General features: G+C 46.5%; 3 protein-coding genes across 3 annotated transcripts; all 3 read right to left on the bottom strand.

Annotated features, from left to right (window-relative positions):
* Positions 1–3,799: 3,799 nt before the first annotated feature.
* Positions 3,800–5,083, bottom strand: wu:fj16a03 (uncharacterized protein LOC335475 homolog). Its single transcript, XM_036547230.1, has 3 exons — positions 4,964–5,083; positions 4,509–4,604; positions 3,800–3,901 (listed from the first exon to the last, which is right to left on the bottom strand). Exons 1-3 carry the CDS (start codon positions 5,007–5,009, stop codon positions 3,816–3,818), a joined length of 228 nt encoding a protein of 75 aa, XP_036403123.1. The 5' UTR covers positions 5,010–5,083; the 3' UTR covers positions 3,800–3,815.
* Positions 5,084–5,654: 571 nt separating this feature from the next.
* LOC118789912 (zinc-binding protein A33-like) lies at positions 5,655–9,668 on the bottom strand. Its single transcript, XM_036546649.1, has 6 exons — positions 9,118–9,668; positions 8,296–8,391; positions 7,974–8,204; positions 7,756–7,778; positions 7,542–7,660; positions 5,655–6,825 (listed from the first exon to the last, which is right to left on the bottom strand). The coding sequence occupies exons 1-6, from the start codon at positions 9,664–9,666 to the stop codon at positions 6,272–6,274; spliced, it is 1,572 nt and encodes a 523-aa protein (XP_036402542.1). The 5' UTR covers positions 9,667–9,668; the 3' UTR covers positions 5,655–6,271.
* A 495-nt stretch (positions 9,669–10,163) lies between these two features.
* Positions 10,164–13,731, bottom strand: LOC118790364 (E3 ubiquitin-protein ligase TRIM39-like). The gene is made up of 6 exons (XM_036547271.1): positions 13,252–13,731; positions 12,489–12,554; positions 11,623–11,910; positions 11,497–11,519; positions 11,230–11,348; positions 10,164–10,729 (listed from the first exon to the last, which is right to left on the bottom strand). Exons 1-6 carry the CDS (start codon positions 13,729–13,731, stop codon positions 10,164–10,166), a joined length of 1,542 nt encoding a protein of 513 aa, XP_036403164.1.
* Positions 13,732–15,809: the final 2,078 nt, after the last annotated feature.

Genomic DNA, 15,809 nt, shown 5'->3' with positions numbered 1-15,809 from the left:
ATACGTGCTGCATGTTCAAGCCTGCCATGTTACTGCTATGGTGGCGGGCATGCTGGTGTGGAGCAGACCACAAAGCAGCCTTGTGATTGGCCAAGCTGCGGAGAGCAGTTACGTGATTGGTCAAATTGCCAAGAGGTGAGAGAGGAGATTACCCATTTTTCGGGGCAGTGATGTGATTGGCCAGATATGGCCAGGACATTATTTTTTTCTAAAGGGTGTAAGGTTTTTTTTTTAAAAGGCTGCTTTGATATGGTGCATTTGTAAAAAGGCATGAGTTGTAGAAGTAGAAGACGTTTGTTTTGCTTGCACTGAGAAGTGACTTGAGGGACTTTGTAGGTAAGGTACATGCATGATTTTGAGTGACAAGGTGGTGTTGTCAGGACAACGCCACCAGGGCAGATGGGAGTTAGAATAGTGAACATGATAGTTTAAGTGCAGAGAAGTTTGCAGCATGGGAGACACATGCTGATGCTGTTTTGCTGATACCATTGAAATACCAACTTTTCCAGCTGATCTACAAAGAGCCTCTTTTTGTGTGTAATGTAATTTTGAGATTGTTTCCCAGTGAAAGGCACGTGTTCTCTTCCAGGGGATGTTTTGGCTAGTTTTTTTTCCAGTAGTTTTTTATTCGGTAGTTTCAATGAATCAGGAGCTCACTCCAAGAAACATGGACTGTTAAATGCATAAAACTCTGCATCAGGTTTGCTCCCATAGTGATGGCAAGACACCTCACCCCATTTCCTCTCTTTCCTCCAGGGGGTGCTGTTCCTCATTGTAAGTGACATCTAGGACCTGTGATTGGTCTATGCACACTCACTATCACCCCCGTTTCCACTGCAGGGCTGGAGCCAGGCTAGCCTGACCCTCTATAGCCCTGGTGCATTTCCATTGCATTGGCCCCAGCCAAGGCACATTGAGGTTACACTGGTTGCCAGCGTCTACCCAGATAGAGAAGAGTGCAGTCCAAGACTGAGGTTTCACCTCCCCCCCAACAAAGTAGACTCCATTTTACCTTTATCTACCTCTGGTTCTTTGCTGTGATCAGTGATGGCGGCACTCTTTCTCCCCTCTGTGTCTGATCTTCTCGGTGTTTAGGACTGGCATCATTGGAAGTAACCTAGTTACACACAGCTTACCCCATTCAACCCATAGCTCTGTTGTAAGTAGGCCAGCACCACTAAGTCTTGCAGGTCAGGTCAGAGGGTAAGCACGACCAAAAAGATAGTGGGAAAACTACCCAGAACCAGAACTGAGAGAGCCAGCCTGGTTCCAGCTCTGCAGTATAAAGGCAGAATAGCTGTGGTCCGCTAGCATTTCCATCCTCTCCATTTGTACATTCAGGTGTGGCTACTTTATGTATATAATGGTATGCCTGTGTGTATATATCTGTTTTGTACGGTGAAAATCACAGCGTGTTCAAATCCATTGCACCCGGCAAAAACGCAGCAGCTGGTCGTCCTTTCAAAGTGTGAGAAATCACTTTCTATTCTTCATTCACAGCACCATACCCTTAAATTTAATATTGTAAACCCACTGCTACAAGCAGCCAAAGAAACCATTATGGCCAAATAGTCTGTAGGGGCAGCAGAGGAATGTTATAGATTCCCATTGGCAAAACTGGGAAAAGTGGAATTGAGGAAGACACAACAGCAGCAGTGATTTGATAACAGGATCGGGGTGCGGGGTTGGGGTGGCGGTGTCTGTTTCAGTCCAGGCAAAGGTCTGACCTTTCTGGGAATGTCGCTCCTTTCTGTAGTTTCCAAGTGACCTTAGACATTGCAGCGGTCAGCTATGGGAGGCCCACAGCAAATACGCGCTTGAATGTCACTGAGATGAGCTGCCTTGCTACTTGTCTGTGCGGGGAGGGCTCAGTTTCCCAGGTCCTCTTGGAGAGATGGGCATGACGCCAGTGAAACCAGGGCGCCTTCAGTCAAAGTGTCTTTTTTTTTTTTTTTTTTTTTTTTTTACACACTGACTCCTGTCTGAAACGGCATTTGAGATTCATACTTACATACTTGTCCAGCTGTCTCATCACACAGATACTGCACTACATCTGGAGACAACAATGCTGTGAAAAGAGTACTGTTCTGGGCTGCATGAGCCTGCTATCCCATGATGCCTAGCTGCAGTAGGCACAGGGTGCTCTGGTGTTTTCCTGGGACGTGTGCCCGTCTCTCATCTGTTTCAGTCTTTTTGTTTTGTCATTCTTTGAACCTGAAGGGCTTGTACTGTTTCTGCAGAAGACATACTAGTGTCCAAAATGTGCTAAAAGAGGGGGGGGGGGTGGAGTGGGAAAACACAAAACTTTCAGAATCTTCTGGAAGTTCAGCCTTCAGCCGATTCCTAGCAGACCTGCAAATTTTTGAGGGCGGTAGGGGGAGGTAGGGTTGCTTCACATGATAGGGCGTGTTCAGGTTAGGGTGGGTCAAGGAGAGGTGGGTTCCCTCTCTGATTAGGTTCTGAGGGATCCTGAAGGATTCTCCAGTGCTTGGAGCCTCCTCAGAGGTTCTCACGCAGTCCGAATGTGACCTTGTCTGTGTGGGAAATGACAACAGGTGGGGCGACGTGCTGATGTAGAAGCTTTAGTGACATGGAGCGGAATAATGCTAATGATATAAAAACATGATGGTAAAACTAAGTGTCATTAAAATATGAATGAGAAAAAAAAACCTTTCACGTGAAGATGTTTGAGCCGATCTGTCTCTCATGCATTCCTGTCAAAGGGCAGAAAAATACTGAAGATTATAAAAAAAAGAAAATAAAAATGATGAAAAGAAAGAACGGTTGTTTTTTGTTTCCTTGTTCTTAAATTCCAGTATATCCTACAGAAAAAATGTCCCTTACCTCTGGTGAGGTTTATTATGGAACCTGTACCCTGAGTTTTTATAATCTCATTAATTTAAGTAATGGTTCAGTTAATGATTTATTTATTCCTGTTTTGATTGTATTTGGGTTTTCAGTGCAACCACTTCATATTTTAAACTCCCAACATTCTCACTACTGGTGTTTCAACATTTTTGCTGAATCATTGCTTTAGTGCTTCTACCCCTCTTGTTTATGTATCTCTTTGCTCCATAGCGCAATTGTGTGTGTCTGTGTGTGTGTGTGTGTGTGTGTGTGTGTGTGTGAGTGCGTGTGCATGTGTGTGTGTGTGTATGCATGTGTGTGTGCGTGAGTGTGTGTGTGTGTCTATGCTTGTGTGTGTGTGTGAGTGTGAGTGTGCGTGTGAGTGTGTGTGTGTGTGTGTGTGTGTGTGTGTGTGTGTGTGTGTATGCATGTGACTGTGTAGATAACCCCTGTGAGTAAACACTGGGAGGTTCGTTCTGTCTCAGTGCAGCTCTCTGTGTGTTCCCAGAGTGTGCATCGCCGCCAGTGCATTGCAACACAAACAAACAGCCCGGCAGACAGACTGGCGGGGTGCAAAGGCCGCAGCCTGCTTGTGTTCGCCGCAGAGACGAGGGCGTCCAACTTTTGGCCCACGTCCTAGCATGACTTAGCAATTTGCTGTCTCTGACGCCGTCCTTTTATCTGGCCACTGTCACCAGCCTGCCTAACGACCCACCAGTCACTTCTGCACAGCTGCACTGCTCCACCAAGCTCGCTTTTTTACCACTTCCAACTGGTAGTGAGACCAGAGGCAGAGACATAGGTAGACTTGCACAAAGCTTTATTTCCAGTGTGACAGGTCTGGGCTGGATCCCCAGCCAGTGGTTAGCTTTACAGAAGGGGTGGTGAGAAAGAGGTGAAGGGAATGAGGGAGCGGGGGGCTGTACAGTATCTCGATACGCAGAATGACGGCGCCCCTGGGCCCTGGATTAGACATTGCAGCGGTTCTTGCGGCAGCACTTCCAGCTGGGCCTCTGACAGAACTCCAGAGTGGTGCAGCCCTTCTCCCCAGAGGCTGTGGCACAGGAACACAGCACATCAGCCATGAATCAGAGTTAGGCACCTTAAAGCCAAAACTGCCTCCAACCCCCATCTTTGCAAAAGTGCGTCAACAGCAAAATGAACACGCATCAATTTTTTACACCCTTCTCTCTCAACCATAATAAACACACACCCTCAACATACAGCACCGAGCAGCCAAGAATAAATGGCTATTCCAGAAATGCTGGTGCCCTCCACAATCAATTCATTCAATTGCTGTCAGACTGTTTCAGCTTTGTGTAGCCATAATTTTTATCTGTATAATTTGAGTTGATGTAAACACAGCATGGGAACAAAATTCCCATTACCCCGTAATACCATAAACATACACAGAGTGATGGAATGTGGATCTGAGACTGTTGGTGGCCGTTCAGAGGGCACCACACAGTCAGATTACTCTGGATCTCTGGTTCCTCAAAAGTACAGAAAGTGATGTCTCTAACCATGACCTACAGCCTAGTTCTCTGTAATCTTAAGAACACTGTTTTAGCGACAGCCACACATTGACCATGCGCTGTTTGGTTAATCCTTTCCCTGTGACGTGCGTTTTCTGTCTGAAAGTTGTGTCGGCTGAGTCTCACCTTTTGTGTAGCAGGCTTGGGGGACTTCACTGTTGCACTGGAGCAGCTGGTTTCTGACCACCAGGAAGTCTTCTCCATAGCACTCAATGTGATAGCCTGCCATATCAGGGAGTAATCTTTTTTTATTTTGGCTTGTTTTGTACTCAATTTTGTTTTACCCTTTTGGGCTGATTTTAGTCCTCCATTGCAAACTATGTACGACCTGTGTCAGCAGTGTTGCAAAGTAATATGTGAAACTGTACTCCTGTGAGAACCTGTACATAACTCAAGCTAATGTCTGAAAGTAAAAGTTTTAACCACCTTGAGAGGAAAGGGTTGGAAATTCAAATTTGTGTGAATATAGCAAACCCAGACTACACTACTGCAGCATAGTAAAGCAGAGCCCTGAGCTCCCACCTGTCTCCAGTAAAAGGTGTCTAAAATCCTGGCCTGAGGACAGGACATTGAGGACCCACCTGCACAGAGAGGCAGCAGCAGCAGCAGCACCAGCCAGGCTTTCATGGTGGAGGTGTTCGGTAGAGAGATGGTGACAGACGAGTGAAGGAGCAGTGGAGGGTTTTTTGGTCTGTCGGGGCAGAGCGTGCGGTTGCTTTTATACCGTTATCTGCCTCAGACAGACGAGTGCAGGCACACGCGGAGAGTAAACAACATTTATCTCCAGGTTCACTGACATTCACACTCATGATCTGGGATTAAAGGGGCAATTACTGGAAATGAGTTATGTGTAAATAAGAGGATAGGGCGCAAGGGGGTTACGGAAATTGGGAAGGGGTTGGGATTCCATAATAAGAATGGAATTATGTTTACTGTTCATGGCCTTAATATGGAACGAAGCCCAAGCATGTACCAATTAGAGTACTTCGTGACCGTGAACTTAACTCTATTTACGTCCATTTGAATGTTATTGGACTGCAGTTGTTTTTTTTTCATACTGATCTCTGCTCTTTACTCCTTTGATTTCTATAATCAATCAAAAACAAGGACAAACGCAACAGTTTTATTCTTTATTAGATGTGCTGTGTTCATTTTCACAACACATTCTAGAAGAGTAATACCGCCAGAGGATTTCCAGAATATTTCACCAACACCACAAGAAAAAAAACAACACAATCCTTTTTTCAACCATGTGGAATCTTTTCCAAAAGCCGTTGTGGTACAAGGAAAGCAGGGCATCATAAAAGCACAGGTGAATGAAGGAGAGCAATGTCTCTGAGTCAGCCCCTGTTCCAGTGGCAGCCTTCAAGCACAAGAGTAAGAGAGTGAGGCTGTAAACAACAGGAGCCCCAAAAACCCCGGCTACCAGAGACACACACAACTCGGAAACGACATCAAAAGAAAGCTTGTTATGCTAACTATTCCTATGCGTGAGAGCACTCGATGTCACCATCATATCCGGTGCTGGGGTCTGTTCGATGGCAGTTGTGCTTTGCTTATATGCTGAGATGGGCTAACTGCTTGCAGGCTTTGAAACTAAATTCATGCATGTGTATTTCTTTTTCTCCGCCAAGATCACAGCCTGAACACTGTATGTAGGCGTACGCCCATGGTTATTCGATAATCAGCACTGATGTCTTTCCTCCTGTTTGCATGAGTGATAGATAATGGATAGATACTGTTATCCACACCATTGGGATACCGTCACCAGGATAATGTCACTGTTACAGAAACCTTCACTACCATAACATGGCTGCCATTTATATCTTCACTCAGTTAACATCATTTTTATAAAGATCTTCCCTGGGATGAGGTCACTTGGTAGAGGATTACATCATTACTACTGACACCTTGGCTGGACAGATTTTCAGGGGTTCCACATTCTGTCCCTTGTCACTCACACATGGTGAGAAATACGGAAACAGTCTCTCGGTGAAGCTGCCTCTGAAAGTGTAAATAAGCGACATGTCTCCATGATCGAAGAAGGACACCAGACTGTTGTCATAGTCCAGCAGTACCCTGATCTTCTGGGGTTTCCTCTTCAGTGTGAGAGGGGTCCAGGGCTGAGTGCAGGCACTGTAGCGCCTGCCGTCTCTCAGGGCGATCGCCCAGAACCCCTGTGAAGGGTTCACGCTCAGCACCCCCTTCCTTTGGATGGACTCCTTCATCACTCCAAGGTCCCACTTGGTTTTGTTGCCCACCTCCACCTCCCAGCTGTGCCTGCCAGAGGTGAAGCCCTCAGCGCCCAGCACGCACACACACAGGTCACAGCGCTCAGGGTTGTCCGGGATGTGCATCTGCTCTCCTTGGTATTGTACGCTGATCAGGTCGTCAGACAAGGACAGCCAAGGGGCGGCGGTGTTCGGGTCCAGGGTCACTGGAGCTGGAGGTAGTCATGAAAACGACAAGACCTGTTCATGGGCTGTGAATACGTTACTGGCCTTTTTTGCCACCTAATGGTAAAATCAGGTACTTCCATCACTTTGGACAGAGCTGCTAATATTTAGTGAGTTCGTTCGAAAGAGTGGGACACTATGATTTCTTTAGCTGTTTTCTCCAGCCAAAAATAGACTAAAACACATGTGAGCAGGCCTTTATGTTTTTCCCAACACCAACCTCATACATAACAGTAGTCATGTCCTATTGTGCTTGTGATACGAAATGCACAATCAAGCATGTGTTCAGCATGTAGATGCTCCTTTAACTCAATGACAATCTCAAGCCTCCTTGGTTCTGTCTATCAAGTTCTGCAGGCTTGTGTTTGTATTTCCCCATTCAGCGCTTACAGCAGCCTGGTCAGCAGGATTTACACTGTAAGTCAGGTGACTGTGATGGCCAACTCACAACCTGAATGAATGCCCCCTCTACAAAGAGCTGTTTTACTCTGCCAGTACAGTGAGAAGTAGCACTATCTTGTTATCCTGCAGTTTCTCCTTGCTGTAATGTCAGGGAGAGCTTCAAATACATATTTCAATCCAGGCAGGAAAGTACTGCTCTGAATTTGGTATACAGTTCTAAACGTGGTCAGAAATTCTTTTTTGACTGCCAGCTTTTGTGGAGTCTTCCGGTGTTGCCATTCTTGCCGTTCCCTGTACTCACAGTATTGCACCATCTCTTGCATCTTCTCCCAGACCCTGAACTTCAGGTTGCCCAGATGTTCAGCCACATTTATCAGCGCCCCTGAAACCAGCTCCGGAGCCTGCAGTTTGCACTGGGCTCTATAATGACAGGCAGGGGTCAGTGACATATCAATTATACATATACATTATACATACATAAATAATATAAGAAGGCCAAATGAGATTCTACCTACCTTTCTTTCATATACCTGTAGGCCTGAAAAATAAAGATGTACAAAGATTCATAACATGGAAATCAATCTATATTGATGTGAGGTTGCTACCATTCGTGATGTTGAGTATTACAGAGTACCATATATGCTCAAAAATGTACTACAGTATGACATACACAGGAAAAATGACATCAAAGGAAATACTGTTTTCATTAACTTTGCAAGCTCTTTTTCCTCACCTGGAGGAAGGAAACATCCTCAGCCTGAATCTCCTTCTCGATGGACTTGATGGTGTCTGACAGTGAGGCCATCTTCTTGGTCAGGTGATCGATCTTCTCCTTCATTATCATGCTCTTCCTTTCGGTTTCGTTCATCAGGGCAGAGATCCTGCTGGCCTCCTCCACCCAGAGGAAGTGGTGGAGCTTCTCGAACTCCTTCTTTATCTGGTCCTCTGTTTTTCGGGCCTGTGCCTGGAGCATGCAACATGTTGTTATTATAAAGTCATGCTGCTTGCGGCGTGTGCCTGAATGTTGGATAGGGTTCATGGGTCTTGTGTTTCACCTGAATGTGTTCGGCCATTTTCACACATTGCTGTTTCACTTTGTTGAAGGTTTCCAGCTTCTCCTTTAATGGTCTTAGAGAGGTCCTCACCTCCTCCTGAAATAGAGGGAGAGTTACAGCTATGCCCACTGAGGAGAACAATGAGTATTTCTATATCTTTTCATCCACCAGTGCTGCCACATTCTTTTAGCCCTGGAGATACTACACTAATGTAAATAATTGCAGAGAAAGCTTATTGCGAAAACTCTACTCTGTAACTGTATCTCGGAGGTTTGATATGCTCGCTGTAGATTAATAAGGAAATGCCTGACTCTCTCTGGCAATCTGAGCTACGTTGCAAGTCAACATTCCTTCACAGTCTTCTGGGAATCATAACCAGAAAATGAGTCAAGGAGTTCAACTGGCCAATTGTACCAGAAGAACTCGTTTGGAGCTCAGTGTCACTTCCTCCTGAACTGTTATGAATGAAAATGAAAGTATTGATACGATAGAATAGAACATAAAAGGAGTTACACGTTATACACACAGAAACACACAGAAAAGTACACCACCAGCAGATATTAATGATAACATTAAAAATGACACAAGGGCTAAATAAGAGGCTGCCCAGTACAACGCTATTCCACTGTCTAAAATGCAGTACAATCCTACTGGCATTCCGCATGGTTTTGCTATCACTCTCCACATGCAGTACCAGTCAAAAGTTTGGACACAACTTTATTTTTACACTTTTTTTTACATTTTAGAATAATGTAAAGAGTAAAGACATCAAACAAATGACATTATGCAGTAACCAAAAAGTGACCAAAAAGTCCCACAAACCTTCAGGTCCAGCGCAGCCTCGTCCACGGGGCTGAGCTGGTGGTTCCGGTGGTTCCGCGAGGCCTGGCACACCACACAGATGGGCTCCTGGTCAACGACGCAGTAGAGTAGGAGTTTCTCACCGTGAAGGCCACAGTGGGGCCCGCTGTCCCCCGCCGCCTGGCTCTTTGCCGCCCCTCTGTTTCCCCTCTCGATCCCCCGTGGGGCCACGACCGGCTTCTTCTGCTCTTCTACTCTCTGATCCCTCAAGTAGGACTCCACGATGTTCCTCAGGGCCAGGTTGATGGGGGGCGAGTCCGTCGAGGACCTCCTCCTGCAGACGGGGCAGTCAAGGACGGTCTTGTCCCTCCAGTAGGTGTCCAGGCAGGGCTTGCAGAAGCTGTGGCTGCACCTGAGCACCACAGGCTCCCTGAAGGTGTCACAGCACACGGGGCAGCTCAGGTCCTCGTCCAGGGAGGTCGATCTGGTGGCCATGTTCACGACCGGTCTCTTTGACGGTCCTTGACCTTCAGGGAACAGCTCTGGAAATGCTGTGCCAAGTCTGATCATTGCAGTTAAACCCACAGCTACACTGTACAACAGGAATCCTGTTTTGCCTGTTCCTGGATGTTTTTTTTTCCATTTCATAGTTTCACTTACAACACAGATACGTTGTGTATGATTGCCTTCTAACTTGAAGCAAAAATGAAACCCAGCGAACTTAATCACACTAATGCATTTCAGACATATGTTATTAATGTAAAATAATGACTCTTCTAGTATTCTAGTAATTAATATGGTAATACTTTAATGCTGGCCAAAAGATTGGGAGACTATAATGGTTTTATTTCGACTGAAGACACAGGAGTGGGTTTGTGTGATTTATTCTCAAAGCAGTTCTCAGGGAATGATTAACTTTCCAATCCATAATTCATTTTACGTCAAAGGATTAAATTACAAGATCATGAACTTTTCATCCCCCCCACCCCCCACATACGTTGGACATTGGAGAACAAATTCACAATAGAGCTTTAGAAGTTCAGACCCTACAGGTGGTGTCAGCGCTTTCACTGAGACGGCATCACTGTCACAGACACTTTGGCTGGACAGATTTTTAGCGCACCGATGTTTTTCCCGTTGGCGTTTAGACAGGGAGAGAAATAGGGGAACAGCCTGTCAGTAAACGTGTCTTTGAAAGTGTAAATGTGTGACATGTCGTGGGAGTCAAAAAATGACACTTCCCCCCCATCGTAGTCCAGCTGCACTCTTATCCTCCTGGGCTTCCTCTTGAGAGTGAGAGGCGTGCCCAGGGGGACGGTCCCCGCGCTGTACTCCTCCCCGTCCCACAGGCCCACCGCCCACAGCCCGCCATCCGGCCTCACGGAAACCGCCCCCTTCCTGCCGACCGTCTCCCGGGCCACGCCCAGGGTCCAGGCGGTCTTGCCGCCCACCTCCACATCCCAGCTGTGCCGCCCGGCAGTGAAGGCCTCCGCGCCGAGCACGCTCACTGAGCTGTCGAAGCGCTCGGCGTTGTCGGGCAGCGGGCGGGACGCCTCGCCGTCCCACACCTCCAGCAGGCTGTCAGAGACGTGCAGGTCGGGATGCGCAGAGTTCACGTCCAGGGTCACGGGGGCTGTGGCAGGAAAGGGTCGTTCAATGAGTGTGATTTTAAAAATGACCTTTAGAAAGAGGCTTTTCTTTATCAGTGTTTTGATATCTATCTATCTATCTATCTATCTATCTATCTATCTGTCCCTCTATCTGTTCCTCTATCTGTCTGTATTGTGAGTGTGTATGTGTGAGTGCATGTTTTCACTCATTTATTCATGCATTTACTAGTTTCCATCATTCAAAGCAACATTTGAAAGTATAAGTGTAGTAGAGAGTACAGCATGCTGTATGTAAGTATATATAGGGACATGTGCACACACTGTGAATCTCATTATCACTGAAGCTGCAGCCACTGTTAAACACAGATTTCTGTCCTTTGAAATGAAGGGAAGCGTGGCTATATGCTGACATTTCACTCTTTAATATTTTACCGGGTGCACAGTCACTGTAGCGGGTCAATATCCTCCCGTCTCGCACATGCTCTTTCCACCCCGAGCCATTCACACTTGGCTCGTTACTTACTGTATTGCACCATCTCTAGCATCTTCTCCCAGACTCTGAACCTCAGGTTGCCAAGGTGTTTGGCAACGTCTATCAGTGCCCCTGAAACCAGCTCTGGATCCTGCAGTTTGCACTGGGCTCTGTAATGACGGGCAGGGGTCAGTGACACTGGGTATTGAGCAAAGGTGATTAAGCAGGTTTAGGTATTCAGTGTTCTCAGTGGATCAAGCAGAAGATGATTCAGCAGGTTTAGATACTGTGCTAGCAGAGGAGAAAAATCATACATACCTCTTCTTGATGTTTTTGTAACCCTGAAATGAAAACATTTCATGTTAATTTTATGCATTTTGCATTGTGCTATGCAGGAATGACCGTCCACCAGTAATTTTGAGTATCAAACCAAGTTAAATGGACCTCTAAGAATGAGCTGTCTTCCGCCTCCATCCTGGTCTCTATGTCTGAGATGGTCTCTGTGAGGGCCACCATCTTCTTTGTGAGCCCCTCGATCCTCTCTCTCATCCGGGCACTCTTCTGCTGCTCCTCCTTCCTCAGTGCGGCCAGCCGGGCCCGTTCTTCGTCTTGCAGGAACTTGTGGAGCTTCTCGAACTCGGCCTTGATCTGCCTCTCGACACGTTGGGCCTCAGACTGGCAGGTCAGAGAGACACGAGGAATGCCGTTATGGAGCGTGGCGTTTTCCCCCGGCTAACTGGAACACCTCTGTCTGTTTGTTAAGTAACTGCTGTGTCATTGTTTGTTGTGAGGCTGCTGTGTCACTATTTGTTATGCAACTGCTGTGTCATCTTTTATTTGCGACTGCCGTGTCATTGTTGGCTGTGTGTCCATGTCCCTCTTTCTTAAGTGACCAATCGCACCTCTGTTATGTGACTGCTGTGTCACTGCTAGCTGTGTGACCGTGCCTCTATTCCTTTTGTGACCAATCGCACCTCTGTTATGTGACTGCTGTGTCACTGCTAGCTGTGTGACCGTGTCTCTATTCCTTTTGTGACCAATCGCACCTCTCTTATGTGACTGCTGTGTCACTGCTAGCTGTGTGACCGTGTCTCTATTCCTTTTGTGACCAATCGCACCTCTCTTATGTGACTGCTGTGTCACTGCTGGCTGTGTGACCGTGTCGCTCTTCCTTTTGTGACCAATCGCATCTCTGGTACGTGACCACTGTGCCATTGCTGGTTGTGTGATTGTGTTCCTATGTGACCGATACAGTTTGCTGCTGACACTGGGTGACATACACTGATATGCTGTGACATGTGATCACTCGCCGCTCTCTCCTGGTTGAAGGCTTCCAGCTTCTGCTGCAGAGCCTGGAGCTGGGAGCGGAGTTTGACCTGAGAGGACAGGGGAGGGGAGAAAAGAGGTGAGAAAGGAGGAGAAAGGAGGGCAAGAAAAAGAGAGGGAAGAAGTTAAAAGGCGAGCAGAAGTGAAGAGTGAATGGAACAGAGATGTGTAGAGGTGAGAATTGGTATGGGACACAGAGCAGAGGAGAAGGAAGAGAACGTGTGAACAGACCAAAGTGATTTCATCAAATGGACTATGCCTCCTGAATAAACACAGGATATATTAGGGTTTTGTGGTTTGTCTGCACACATATAGGTACAGCCATCCAATCTCGGAGCTACCGAGGGAACACATATTGAAGTTACAGATAAACATACACACGTTAACTCACATGTAAGCATACACATATACGAACACACACATAAGCATAAACACATATTAACACACATGTAAGCATACACACATTAACCCATAGGTAACCATACACACATATGGACATACATAAATATTACACATGTAAGCATACGCAGATATTAACTTCCATGAAAGCATATAGGCATATTATCACATACGTTAGCATACACACACATGCATGCATGCATACAAATTACCTTAAATAAAAGCATACATGCATATTGACCAACATGTAAGCATACACACACATAAGCATGTGCACATATTAGCCCTCATATGAGTATACATGCATAAGCCTGCATATGTACACCCTCATGTTCGCACAGTTTAGGCTGTAGGCCGTACCTTGTATTCCACCGCTGCATCCTCCAGAGACCAGCGGTTGTGCAGCGTGTGATGCTCCCCCTCCAGACAGGCGGCGCACAGCGTCTCCTCGCAGTCCCCGCAGAACGAGCGCACCTTCCTCCTGTGCCTCCCGCACACCCCGGCCCGCTCCGGGCGGCGGCCCCCCTCCCCCTCCCCCTCCCCCTCCCCCTCCCCCGCCCCTTCCTCCTGCAGGTACGCGGCCACGATGTTGCGCAGGGTGAGGTTGGGGACGCCGTGCTCGAAGGAGGACTTCCTCCTGCAGACGGGGCAGTCGCGCTCCGGCCTGCGCCTCCAGGCCTCCTCCAGGCAGCCGGCGCAGAAGCTGTGCTGGCAGCCGAGGCTCACCGGCTCGTGGAAGAAGTCGAAGCAGATGGGGCAGGTGAGCTCCTCCTCCAGGGCCGCCCCGCGCTGCGCCCCGCTCGCTTTCGCCCTGGTAGGGTCGTCCATATTCCGACGCACAGGCTCCTTTGGCTGGCTGATCCTGGCTTACCCGGTGTTGGCCACAGACTCTAATCTGCCTCTCCCCGACGCCCCATTAGGTTTTATAACTGCTTTTTAAACATTAACATTCACAAGCGATGCCTTACTAGCCCAGGGCTCCAAAAGTGAAACGTAAACCATTACAGTCCAATGAAAATAGCAATGACATCATTTTATTAACTGATTGTCTTGATTTGATTGTCTCAAAGTCTGATTCTAGGGTAATTATTAGTCCTACTAAGATGCAGAGACAACACAAACAACAAGTACTGACTGAAAACGATGCATTTGCTAGTATTCAGTATAAAGCTGAAAATAAAAGTTAAAAACATTCTGTTAAGGAATAGAAGATTAATATCAGATTTCAGATTAATATACAAATTTGCAACTTTGATTCCTCTTGTTTGTGTCAAAATGATGACTAGGTTTTTCTCATTCAATTAACCAATTTACTAACTAAATTGCTTTACTTTTTTACTTTTTTCTACTATTTTCTTATTTACATTTTATCATTTTGTAAATGCTTTTTAGCTTACAAGACAAGACTTACAAGGCCATCATGGCAAGATACATATAGAACATACTGTAAAATCTGCAGGAATTTGATTCATAGGAATGGCATAGCAAGAAAAATCACCAGTGAAACAGCATCAACATAAAACTTCAACAGCAAGACAAGCTTGCTGCCTAGCTTAAGTGATTAAAACGTTTTTAAAATGAGCATAACAATTTATTCCCGCTGCATATGATGTGCCTAACAAAGAACCAAACAGCACCCACACAGACAACATAAGAGCAATGGTAAGAGCTGTTTTAATGTACATAGCTCTAGCATACGCATGCTCATATGTACGATCTCTAGCACTGGATAAGAAGTGTAAAGGTGTCAGGAGCTGCACATAGGTGCACATGTCCGGGGTCTGGGAACCACGATGGACGTGAGCTTGCCTGTTTGTCAGGTTTTTGTGTTGCGAGACTGCTTTAAGAGGCCTTACCCTTCGATGGTGGCGTGCTCAGTGCCCCGGTCCTCTGTCTCATTATCCCTACTGGAGTTCTGGAGCTTTCGCCTGCGATGGCTCCAGGGACCGTGAGAAAACTCGCGCCTGGGAAATGGAACTGGGTACGAGATGAGCTTCGGCCCAACAAGTTCAGTCGTGTCCCTGTGACAGCGTTCTCGGCCACTGAGAAAACCGTAATTTCCACAGCAGCTGCACTTGTTTTTCTTTTTTTTTCCGCAAAAGGGCCGAAGAAGCAATTTTACCACAGCCCGTGAACCATCTGAACTTTGTCCGGCCGGCATTTATGCCTCTTCCACCATGGATCCAAAACCATCTACCAGGTCTGTACCATTTTTCCACTGTATAGCTGGAACAAAGCTAGCCTACACCCTTTTTGCACTGTGGCTGATGTGCTTAGTTCAAATTCTGGGTGGTTTTCCATGATCTTTTTTTCCCATGCTATGGGTGCAGTCAGAAAACTGTGTAAATACATTGCTTCTGTTGGTGTCAGTCCTAAAAACTGAGGATACTTCCAGAAGGAGCACCTAGCCATCACATATCACTGCAATGAACCAGGAGCAGTTGGGTAGTAATAGACAGTCTAATTTTCCTTCTAAAAACCTAATTCTTGGACTTCCCACAAACTCCAGGAATGGTTTTAGTATGGGAAGACTGGCTATGTGTGGATGTGCTTCAAGGAGGAGCAGGTCACATTATGGCAAGATTGCTTTCAGCAAATGACCAGCCTCTCTCAATCTCTGCATCTTATAGCTTGATAAGACTATGGCTAAAGTAGAATATAGCACCATAATTGATGAAGGGGCAGCAGTGTGGTATAGTGATAAGGAGCAGAGCTTGTAGCTAAAAGGTTTCTGGTTCAATTCCCACACCGGGCCACTGCTGTTGTACCCTTGGGCAAGGTTTTTAACCCAGAATGGCCTCAGTAAGTATCCAGCTGTGTAAACGGATAACATGTAAAAATTGTAAGTCGTTCTGGATAAGAGAGTCTGCTAAATGACAAGGGGACATTATTGAGTTATATGAAGA

The sequence above is a fragment of the Megalops cyprinoides genome, chromosome 15 (assembly GCF_013368585.1).
Source record: "Megalops cyprinoides isolate fMegCyp1 chromosome 15, fMegCyp1.pri, whole genome shotgun sequence".
NCBI lineage: Eukaryota > Metazoa > Chordata > Actinopteri > Elopiformes > Megalopidae > Megalops > Megalops cyprinoides.
This window is presented reverse-complemented; position numbering and strand designations above follow the sequence as displayed.

What these genes read in the sequence shown, in the direction of transcription:
- wu:fj16a03 (XM_036547230.1), bottom strand. Translation starts at nt 5,009, where the DNA reads ATGAAAGCCTGGCTGGTGCTGCTGCTGCTGCTGCCTCTCTGTGCAG. An exon ending in GCTGCTGCCTCTCTGTGCAG is followed by an intron (nt 4,605 to 4,963) that starts GTGGGTCCTCAA and finishes CTGATATGGCAG; the next exon opens with GCTATCACATTGAGTGCTAT. An exon ending in CCAAGCCTGCTACACAAAAG is followed by an intron (nt 3,902 to 4,508) that starts GTGAGACTCAGC and finishes CCTGTGCCACAG; the next exon opens with CCTCTGGGGAGAAGGGCTGC.
- LOC118790364 (XM_036547271.1), bottom strand. Translation starts at nt 13,731, where the DNA reads ATGGACGACCCTACCAGGGCGAAAGCGAGCGGGGCGCAGCGCGGGGCG. An exon ending in AAGACAGCTCATTCTTAGAG is followed by an intron (nt 11,520 to 11,622) that starts GTCCATTTAACT and finishes TTTTCATTTCAG; the next exon opens with GGTTACAAAAACATCAAGAA. An exon ending in GCTAGAGATGGTGCAATACA is followed by an intron (nt 10,730 to 11,229) that starts GTAAGTAACGAG and finishes TTCCTGCCACAG; the next exon opens with CCCCCGTGACCCTGGACGTG.
- LOC118789912 (XM_036546649.1), bottom strand. Translation starts at nt 9,666, where the DNA reads ATGATCAGACTTGGCACAGCATTTCCAGAGCTGTTCCCTGAAGGTCAA. An exon ending in AAATGGCCGAACACATTCAG is followed by an intron (nt 8,205 to 8,295) that starts GTGAAACACAAG and finishes TGCATGCTCCAG; the next exon opens with GCACAGGCCCGAAAAACAGA. An exon ending in AGGATGTTTCCTTCCTCCAG is followed by an intron (nt 7,779 to 7,973) that starts GTGAGGAAAAAG and finishes TTTATTTTTCAG; the next exon opens with GCCTACAGGTATATGAAAGA.